Source organism: Bufo gargarizans, chromosome 6 (assembly GCF_014858855.1).
Source record: "Bufo gargarizans isolate SCDJY-AF-19 chromosome 6, ASM1485885v1, whole genome shotgun sequence".
Lineage (NCBI taxonomy): Eukaryota > Metazoa > Chordata > Amphibia > Anura > Bufonidae > Bufo > Bufo gargarizans.
In genome coordinates, this window is record NC_058085.1 from 199,602,574 (window position 1) to 199,614,018 (window position 11,445).

The 11,445-nt window shown below is 45.1% G+C and overlaps 1 protein-coding gene across 2 annotated transcripts in view; it reads left to right on the top strand.

Moving 5' to 3' along the window:
• The window catches only part of POLR3A (RNA polymerase III subunit A), a 184,766-nt gene extending 175,364 nt beyond the window's left edge, over positions 1-9,402 (top strand). For both annotated transcript variants that reach the window (XM_044297675.1, XM_044297676.1), the window contains one exon: positions 8,035-9,402. In XM_044297675.1, the coding sequence (XP_044153610.1) occupies positions 8,035-8,186 (152 nt within the window). In that variant the 3' untranslated portion in view covers positions 8,187-9,402. The remainder of the gene's footprint in view (positions 1-8,034) is intronic.
• The last annotated feature ends 2,043 nt before the right edge of the window (positions 9,403-11,445 follow it).

Genomic DNA, 11,445 nt, shown 5'->3' on the forward strand with positions numbered 1-11,445 from the left:
CGTGACTGTGGGAATCACAACCTTTTAAAATGTTCTTAATTAGTGAGGAGCCCAGCCCCCCCACCCCTGTTTCAGGATGGCCTGCGGCAGCACTGCCCTCCCCTCGGCGATCTTTCAGGATGGCCGAGCATTTGCCGTGTCAGATGTACAAAATTTGTAAAATCATTTTTGAATAATTTGAGGGGTGTAGTTTCTAAAATGGGGTTATTTAATGGGTGGTTTCTACTATGTAAGCCTCACAAAGTGACTTCTGAACTGGTCCTTAAAAAATGGGTTTTGGAAATTTTCTTAAAAATTTTAAGAATTGCTTCTACAATTCTAAGCCTTCTAACATCCTAAAAAAAATAAAATGACATTTACAAAATGATGCCAACATAAAGTAGACATATGGAAAATGTAAAGTAATAACTATTTTGGGAGGTATCACTATCTGCCTTAAAAGAAGAGAAATTACCATTTTGAAAATTGTGAATTTCTCTAAATTTGTAGTATTATTTTTTATAAATAAAGGTGATTTATATTTACTCAAATTTGCCACTATCATGAACTGCAATATGTCACAAGAAAACAATCTCGGAATGGTTTGGTTAAGTAAAAGCGTTCCAAAGTTATGACCACATAAAGAAACACGTCAGATTTATTATCTTTAGTTCTGGGCTGCTGTCACGTGACAAAGTGCATGGAGCTCTTCCCTTTCCCATGATATATTTATTTATTGGTGTGTCAAAGCAGCAATAGGGCCAATGATAGGAGAATGTCTGTATAACTACCTAGGTGTGAGGGAGCTATAAACAAGGCATCATGGGTTTGGACCAAATGCTGGAGCCCCATTTTTCAAATCTGACATGTCAATTTATCTGGTATTAACTTTGGAACGCTTTTACTTATCCAAGCCATTTAGAGATTGTTTTTTGTTTTTGTTTTTTTTAATTTTGTGTTTTTGTTTTTCACTTCCCGCCTTCCCATAGTCATAACTTTAATTTTTCCGTTCACATAGCCTTTATGAGGGCTTATTATTAGGGACAAGTTGTAGTTTCTAATGGCGCCATTTATGGTTGCATACCATGTAGTGGGAAGCGAGGGGAACATTGTACACTATGCAGTAAAATTTACCTGTTGCCTTCATTCTCCAGGTCAGTACAGTTCCAGTGTTACCACACTTGTATAATTTTTCTTGCGTTTTAATACTGAAAAAAATATATATACATTTGATAACCATATTCTGACCCCTATAACTTTTTTTTTTTTTTTTTTAGTTATGTGTACGTTATGTGGGGCTGTGTGAGCGCTCATTTTTTGCGGGACGATCTGTTCTTTTCAGTGATACCAATTTGAAGTGTGTGCGACTTTTTAATTTTTAAAAAAAAAATAAACTAGCAAAAGGACCCGGTTTTGCACGGGTATATTTAATCGATCTCATTTAATGTTTGTGTGTGTCGTTAAAAGATATCAACAGTATCCCCTATAACAGTGAGCTCTACAGCACTCCGCCCCCTTAAGTTAACTCCACACCCCCTCACACCTTAACACTGCCCCCCCCCCCCCACTGTGACCTCCACTGTTTCCTGCCCCCTTAACAGAGACCTCCACAGCACCCATACCTTTTAACAGTGACTGCCACAGTACCTTGTCCCCTTTAACAGAGACCTCACAGTACCCTGTCCCCTTTAACAGAGACCTCACAGTACCCTGTCCCCTTTAACAGAGACCTCGCAGTACCCTGTCCCCTTTAACAGAGACCTCGCAGTACCCTGTCCCCTTTAACAGAGACCTCGCAGTACCCTGTCCCCTTTAACAGAGACCTCACAGTACCCTGTCCCCCTTTAACAGTGACCTCACAGTACCCTGTCCCCTTTAACAGAGACCTCACAGTACCCTGTCCCCTTTAACAGAGACCTCACAGTACCCTGTCCCCTTTAACAGAGACCTCACAGTACCCTGTCCCCTTTAACAGAGACCTCACAGTACCCTGTCCCCTTTAACAGAGACCTCACAGTACCCTGTCCCCTTTAACAGAGACCTCACAGTACCCTGTCCCCTTTAACAGAGACCTCACAGTACCCTGTCCCCTTTAACAGAGACCTCACAGTACCCTGTCCCCTTTAACAGAGACCTCACAGTACCCTGTCCCCTTTAACAGAGACCTCACAGTACCCTGTCCCCCTTTAACAGAGACCTCACAGTACCCTGTCCCCTTTAACAGAGACCTCACAGTACCCTGTCCCCTTTAACAGAGACCTCACAGTACCCTGTCCCCTTTAACAGAGACCTCACAGTACCCTGTCCCCTTTAACAGAGACCTCACAGTACCCTGTCCCCTTTAACAGAGACCTCACAGTACCCTGTCCCCTTTAACAGAGACCTCACAGTACCCTGTCCCCTTTAACAGAGACCTCACAGTACCCTGTCCCCTTTAACAGAGACCTCACAGTACCCTGTCCCCTTTAACAGAGACCTCACAGTACCCTGTCCCCTTTAACAGAGACCTCACAGTACCCTGTCCCTTTAACAGAGACCTCACAGTACCCTGTCCCCCTTTAACAGAGACCTCACAGTACCCTGTCCCCTTTAACAGAGACCTCACAGTACCCTGTCCCCTTTAACAGAGACCTCACAGTAACCTGTCCCTTGACCAGTCACAGAGACCTCACAGTACCCTGTCCCCTTTAACAGAGACCTCACAGTACCCTGTCCCCTTTAACAGAGACCTCACAGTACCCTGTCCCCTTTAACAGAGACCTCACAGTACCCTGTCCCCTTAACAGAGACCTCACAGTACCCTGTCCCCTTTAACAGAGACCTCACAGTACCCTGTCCCCTTTAACAGAGACCTCACAGTACCCTGTCCCCTTTAACAGAGACCTCACAGTACCCTGTCCCCTTTAACAGAGACCTCACAGTACCCGTCCCCTTTAACAGAGACCTCACAGTACCCTGTCCCCTTTAACAGAGACCTCACAGTACCCTGTCCCCTTTAACAGAGACCTCACAGTACCCTGTCCCCTTTAACAGAGACCTCACAGTACCCTGTCCCCTTTAACAGAGACCTCACAGTACCCTGTCCCCTTTAAAGGGTCCTAACAGAGACCTCACAGTACCCTGTCCCCTTTAACAGAGACCTCACAGTACCCGTCCCCTTTAACAGAGACCTCACAGTACCCGTCCCCTTTAACAGAGACCTACACAGTACCCTGTCCCCCTTTAACAGAGACCTCACAGTACCCCTGTCCCCTTTAACAGAGACCTCACAGTACCCTGTCCCCTTTACGAGAACTCACAGTACCCTGTCCCCTTAACAGAGACCTCACAGTACCCTGTCCCCTTTAACAGAGACCTCACAGTACCCTGTCCCCTTAACAGAGACCTCACAGTACCCTGTCCCCTTTAACAGAGACCTCACAGTACCCTGTCCCCTTTAACAGAGACCTCCACAGTACCCTGTCCCCTTTAACAGAGACCTCACAGTACCCTGTCCCCTTTAACAGAGACCTCACAGTACCCTGTCCCCTTTAACAGAGACCTCACAGTACCCTGTCCCCTTTAACAGAGACCTCACAGTACCCTGTCCCCTTTTAACAGAGACCTCACAGTACCCTGTCCCCTTTAACAGAGACCTCACAGTACCCTGTCCCCTTTAACAGAGACCTCACAGTACCCTGTCCCCTTTAACAGAGACCTCACAGTACCCTGTCCCCTTTAACAGAGACCTCACAGTACCCTGTCCCCTTTAACAGAGACCTCACAGTACCCTGTCCCCTTTAACAGAGACCTCACAGTACCCTGTCCCCTTTAACAGAGACCTCACAGTACCCTGTCCCCTTTAACAGAGACCTCACAGTACCCTGTCCCCTTTAACAGAGACCTCACAGTACCCTGTCCCCTTTAACAGAGACCTCACAGTACCCTGTCCCCTTTAACAGAGACCTCACAGTACCCTGTCCCCTTTAACAGAGACCTCACAGTACCCTGTCCCCTTTAACAGAGACCTCACAGTACCCTGTCCCCTTTAACAGAGACCTCACAGTACCCTGTCCCCTTTAACAGAGACCTCACAGTACCCTGTCCCCTTTAACAGAGACCTCACAGTACCCTGTCCCCTTTAAGTGTAGGGCTACGCGACATTTTGTCGCGCAACCATTTTTATGATAGGCTATGGTGTCGCACTGTGATATGCTGCGACACGACAGTCACAAAAAAATCCATTCAAGGTGGATTTTTTTGTGACTGTCAGTCGTAGCATGTCACAGTGCAACACCATAGACTATTATTATAAAAATTGCCATGCGACATTAGTCGTGTAGCCCTAGCTAACCTACAGCAGTGAAGAAATATTGCTGGGTTATGAAAACCTGGAGTAAAACTTTGTGTATGTGGAGACTAAGGGCCTGTGAGCTTCTATTGGCTGATAAGGGATATGTGACCGTATGTATGGCACTTGGGATATGAAGAGAAAGCCTTGCAGGCTTGTATTGGCTAGTGCAGGTAATTTTTGGGGAATATCTCAGGAACAGTACTTCCTAGAGAGCTTACACCCGATCTAAAACCTTACCGGACACCTGATGTACCTGTGTGCCAAATTTTGTGAAGATCGGTCCAGTCGTTTGGCCGCGCATAAAGAACAGACAAAAGCTCATTTATATATATATATATATATATATACATACACATACACATACACATACACACACACACACACACACACACACACACACACACGCGGAGTGCAGAATTATTAGGCAAATGAGTATTTTGACCACATCATCCTCTTTATGCATGTTGTCTTACTCCAAGCTGTATAGGCTCGAAAGCCTACTACCAATTAAGCATATTAGGTGATGTACATCTCTGTAATGAGAAGGGGTGTGGTCTAATGACATCAACACCCTATATCTGGTGTGCATAATTATTAGGCAACTTCCTTTCCTTTGGCAAAATGGGTCAAAAGAAGGACTTGACAGGCTCAGAAAAGGCAAAAATAGTGAGATATCTTGCAGAGGGATGCAGCACTCTTAAAATTGCAAAGCTTCTGAAGCGTGATCATCGAACAATCAAGCGTTTCATTCAAAATAGTCAACAGGGTCGCAAGAAGCGTGTGGAAAAACCAAGGCGCAAAATAACTGCCCATGAACTGAGAAAAGTCAAGCGTGCAGCTGCCAAGATGCCACTTGCCACCAGTTTGGCCATATTTCAGAGCTGCAACATCACTGGAGTGCCTAAAAGCACAAGGTGTGCAATACTCAGAGACATGGCCAAGGTAAGAAAGGCTGAAAGACGACCACCACTGAACAAGACACACAAGCTGAAACGTCAAGACTGGGCCAAGAAATATCTCAAGACTGATTTTTCAAAGGTTTTATGGACTGATGAAATGAGAGTGAGTCTTGATGGGCCCGTGGCTGGATTGGTAAAGGGCAGAGAGCTCCAGTCCGACTCAGACGCCAGCAAGGTGGAGGTGGAGTACTGGTTTGGGCTGGTATCATCAAAGATGAGCTTGTGGGGCCTTTTCGGGTTGAGGATGGAGTCAAGCTCAACTCCCAGTCCTACTGCCAGTTTCTGGAAGACACCTTCTTCAAGCAGTGGTACAGGAAGAAGTCTGCATCCTTCAAGAAAAACATGATTTTCATGCAGGACAATGCTCCATCACACGCGTCCAAGTACTCCACAGCGTGGCTGGCAAGAAAGGGTATAAAAGAAGAAAATCTAATGACATGGCCTCCTTGTTCACCTGATCTGAACCCCATTGAGAACCTGTGGTCCATCATCAAATGTGAGATTTACAAGGAGGGAAAACAGTAGACCTCTCTGAACAGTGTCTGGGAGGCTGTGGTTGCTGCTGCACGCAATGTTGATGGTGAACAGATCAAAACACTGACAGAATCCATGGATGGCAGGCTTTTGAGTGTCCTTGCAAAGAAAGGTGGCTATATTGGTCACTGATTTGTTTTTGTTTTGTTTTTGAATGTCAGAAATGTATATTTGTGAATGTTGAGATGTTATATTGGTTTCACTGGTAAAAATAAATAATTGAAATGGGTATATATTTGTTTTTTGTTAAGTTGCCTAATAATTATGCACAGTAATAGTCACCTGCACACACAAATATCCCCCTAAAATAGATAAAACTAAAAACAAACTAAAAACTACTTCCAAAAATATTCAGCTTTGATATTACTGAGTTTTTTGGGTTCATTGAGAACATGGTTGTTGTTCAATAATAAAATTAATCCTCAAAAATACAACTTGCCTAATAATTCTGCACTCCCTGTATATATATATGTGTATATATATATATCATCCACAGAGCCCCTTCCCCCATAAGGGTCATCCACAGAGCCCCCCCCCCCCCCCCCCATAAGGGTCATCCACAGAGGCCCCCCCCCATAAGGGTCATCCACAGAGGCCCCCCCCCCCCCCCCATAAGGGTCATCCACAGAGGGCCCCCCCCCCATAAGGGTCATCCACAGAGGGCCCCCCCCCCCATAAGGGTCATCCACAGAGGGCCCCCCCCCCCCATAAGGGTCATCCACAGAGGGCCCCCCCCCCCCATAAGGGTCATCCACAGAGGGCCCCCCCCCCCATAAGGGTCATCCACAGAGGGCCCCCCCCCCATAAGGGTCATCCACAGAGGCCCCCCCCCCCCCCCCATAAGAGTCATCCACAGATCGCCCCTTCCCCCATAAGGGTCATCCACAGATCGCCCCTTCCCCCATAAGGGTCATCCACAGATTCGCCCCTTCCCCCATAAGGGTCATCCACAGATTGCCCCTTCCCCCATAAGGGTCATCCACAGATTGCCCCTTCCCCCATAAGGGTCATCCACAGATTGCCCCTTCCCCCATAAGGGTCATCCACAGATTGCCCCTTCCCCCATAAGGGTCATCCACAGATTGCCCCTTCCCCCATAAGGGTCATCCACAGATTGCCCCTTCCCCCATAAGGGTCATCCACAGATTGCCCCTTCCCCCATAAGGGTCATCCACAGATTGCCCCTTCCCCCATAAGGGTCATCCACAGATTGCCCCTTCCCCCATAAGGGTCATCCACAGATTGCCCCTTCCCCCATAAGGGTCATCCACAGATTGCCCCTTCCCCCATAAGGGTCATCCACAGATTGCCCCTTCCCCCATAAGGGTCATCCACAGATTGCCCCTTCCCCCATAAGGGTCATCCACAGATTGCCCCTTCCCCCATAAGGGTCATCCACAGATTGCCCCTTCCCCCATAAGGGTCATCCACAGATTGCCCCTTCCCCCATAAGGGTCATCCACAGATTGCCCCTTCCCCCATAAGGGTCATCCACAGATCGCCCCTTTCCCCATAAGGGTCATCCACAGATCGCCCCTTTCCCCATAAGGGTCATCCACAGATCGCCCCTTTCCCCATAAGGGTCATCCACAGATCCCCCCGCCCCTTTCCCCATAAGGGTCATCCACAGATCCCCCCGCCCCTTTCCCCATAAGGGTCATCCACAGATCCCCCCGCCCCTTTCCCCATAAGGGTCATCCACAGATCCCCCCGCCCCTTTCCCCATAAGGGTCATCCACAGATCACCCCCCCCCCCCCCATAAGGGTCATCCACAGATCACCCCCCCCCCATAAGGGTCATCCATAGAGCGCCCCCCCCCCCCCCCATAAGGGTCATCCATAGAGCGCGCCCCCCCCCCCCCCATAAGGGTCATCCATAGAGCCCCCCCCCCCCCCATAAGGGTCATCCATAGAGCCCCCCCATAAGTTCAAAAGCACACATTTTGGTTCAAAATATTTTCCTCCTCAAAAACCTAGGTGCGTCTTTTATCATCAGGTGCGTCTTATAAAGCGAAAAATACGGTATTTTATAGCAGAACTGATATATGTACATATCTAAGTATTAGCATTTGACTTGTTTGCTTTTTTTGTATTGTACTGTAAAAGGTTTTTAAATATTCTGCTTGATGTAAATTTCAGCTGTAAACATTCAGTGTGAGAATCTTATAGAGAAACATAGTTCTTTTAAGTGTGCGCTTACACCTCTTTTTGTCCTCTCTCCTTTCCTAGGAGTGTCAGAATGCATAATAATGGGCATCCCTATGAACATCGGCACTGGGCTCTTTAAGCTTTTGCATAGGGCAGACAAGGATCCTAATCCACCTAAGCGACCACTCATCTTTGACAACAAAGAATTTCATCTTCCTATTGCTAGTACGTAGCCAGGAATTTTTCAGTCCATTATTAATCCTTTACAGTGTCTGCTTCCTTCATGTTGATGGAAACTTACATTGATGTAGTTGTAAGTGCCTTCAATAATGTCTTGATGGAAAAGCTCTTAATGAATTAGAAATGTTTCATGGTATATACATGTAAATATGTTGTGTGTAATAAATGTACAGCTGCCAATTCAGCCAGTAGAAAATAATGTATATGATGTACGTACATTTATAGCAGGATATTCAGCTAAATACAAGCACCAAGAGGTAATGAACTGTATATATCATACATACTCTAAACACAACTGTATTGCAGTTATTTAAGTAAATGTCATGTTAAAAGGCACATTGTGTATATTTCTGGATTATATTATTCAGCAATAAATCAGCATATGGTCACATTCTGGTATATTTATTTAGATTATTTAAAAAAGCTGAAGGAATTGCACTTGTGGAATCTTTAGTATAAGTTTTCTCCATTACCCCTAACCATCCCTCCCTTTCCATGCTTACTACCCTGGTGCTATCCAATCAAGCATGGACAGCATCGGCGTAAGGGCTCATTCACACGACTGTATGAATGGGTCTGTATCCGTTCCGAAACTTTGCAGATGGGTGCGAACCCATCAATGGGGCCACAAAAGATATAGAGCATGTCCTATTTTTGTCTGCAATGGTGGAAAAGAATGGGCGTTTTCTATATAGCACAGGCCCTGTGCGTTCCACAAAATGCGGAACGCACGCGGCTGGTATCCATGTTTTGCGGATCTGTATTTTGTGGACCGCAAAATATGGCACATTCGTGTGAATGTACTCTAATGAAGGTCGCTTTCTTTGAGCACTGACTGCATGAGGCCCACCCTTTAGCTAAACATGTCCATATTTGTAGACTGGGTGCCGCCCCTGATAATACTGGTAGGTGTGTGGGCAGGAGGTGTGGTCAACAGAAAAAATAAGTACCAGATCTCTTAAGGGATTAAATCCAATTGATGGAGGTAGATATATTTTAAAAGTTTAATCTGAACTAAAGAGACATATATATCTGTGCTTTTTTTTTTTTTTTTTCTTCTTTTTTTCTTCTGCCTTTTGGGTATTCTAATTTCTTTTTGGGTATTCCAATTTTCTTGTAATTGTTTTGAATGTTACATTTTTTGAACAGTATTAATATACAATGTCTGTGAATTCTGTTGCCTTCAGGGAAAAAAATAAAGTGTTTTTTGTTGACCCATTTCTGTCTGTAGCAGGGATTTTTCAATAGACTACCATTAGCAGAATTGTTCTTACATTTCTTGTATGTCCAATCCCACTTTCCCAGCAGAGAGTTGGCTGGATACATACTCTCCCTCTTTATTACAGATTATGGTTGATGCAGACATCAACAGAGCCAGCAGAGTGATTGCCTTGAGAATATTGATAAGAAATGCTGGCAGTCCAAATCTGGCTTTATTGAGCCTGAGGGAAATTTCAGCATCACAGCAGCACAACAAAGACATCAAGTATAACATTAGACAATTGACAGTAACACAACGGGGACATGACACCACCTCCTAGCACACACTAAGGTGCAAAAGGGTAACAATGTTTTGAACTTATGAATTTGAGCTGCCATATCTCCCATCCCACTACAGCTTAGAACGTGAGACCACCATGATAGACAATTATCTTGGCTATCTCATACATATATTGGACTTGCAACTATTTAGCATATGATTTGTTATGATGATTTTTGTCATAACTGCATTGTTACTGTTTTGCTCCTGGTGGTGGAACAATTTTAGTCTTGTATACTACAAATTACAACCTGTTCTCACATTCCCTAATAGCTCAGCGAAGTGCCATGACAATGGGAAGAAATTAAGTCCGTCCGACCATCCATTCCAAAGCCAAGAGGTGGACATCCTGGCTTAATATCAGTAAGTTAACAAGTCAGCTCATCACAAGGTTTATCAGTTCTGGCGTGACAAACATGGTAGTGGAGGTGACTCGTATGCTTCGTAATAATGAGATCACAGATGTCCATGCAAGTACCACACAACGCACATTACACAAATCTGGTGTGGTGGCCCAAAAAAAGGTGAAGAAGCCTCGACTTCAATATCGTCATAAGAAGCATAGGCTTGGGTTTGCAGAAAAGTACAAACAGTGGACAGTAGAACATTGGAAACTGGTGATTTGGAGCGATTAGACAAAAGTCAATAGACTGGGCTCTGATGGGTGCAAAAGGGGGGGTAACTGATTGAGAAGTTGAAGGAACTGTCAAGTTTGGTGGAGGAAGCCTGATATGGGATTGTTTTACAGCCAACGGCATTGGATACTTGACCAGGATCAATGGTGGTCTCAATGATGAGCTATATGTGAGTATCCTACAAGATGCGTTACTTCGTACACGAGTACTATGGTACTACATAGCATACGTCTATGCTATGCTAAGAAATGGTTCAATGACAATGAAGGAGAGGTGCTGGATTGGCCCCACACAGTTCCCAGACATCAACCTAATTGAACACTTGTGGGTACAGTAGAAGAAAAAGCTGTATTCGGACCCAAGTGAGTCGACCAGTATGCACCAAAATTAGGAACGTGTAGAAGAGACCTGGGAACAGATTTTGGTCGAGACATGATTGAATCTGATCAGGGGCATGCCCAGAAGGATTTAGGAAGTATTGAAAGCCAAAGGTGGTGTCACATAAGCACTCGCGACTCCCAACCAGGGATGGGTCTGCCAGGAGCCAGACTACCTCCAGGCTCTTACTCATTGCACACCACACACTCGGGCCTCAGAGTGAGCGTAGATGGGGCATTGAATATTGAAATGTCTGTTTTAAACTTTTTAAATCTCCCTCCAAAATGAGTACTCTTCCTCCAGTATCTAGTTTAACAGAGGGGAGCAGATGTTTTTTTGAAGTTTGTACATGGCAGACAAGGGTGTTCGATATGACAGGAAGTGAACTGTGCATTTGCACTTCTTGTATCTGGCAGGTGCCTGCCCGACGCCACCTTGTTGGGATAGAATGGAGGCTTCAATGCAGTCGGCTATTTGCAGAAATCACACCTAATTTTCCGAGTTCCACCTGTATATGTGGTGTGTATCTGCTATAAACACCACCTATACAGGTGGAACTTGAAAAATTTGAATTTTGTGCAAAGTTCATTTATTTCAGTAATGCAACTTAAAAGGTGAGTCTAATATATGAGAGACTCATTACATGCAAAGCGAGATATTTCAAGCCTTTATTTGTTATAATTTGGATGATTATGGTTT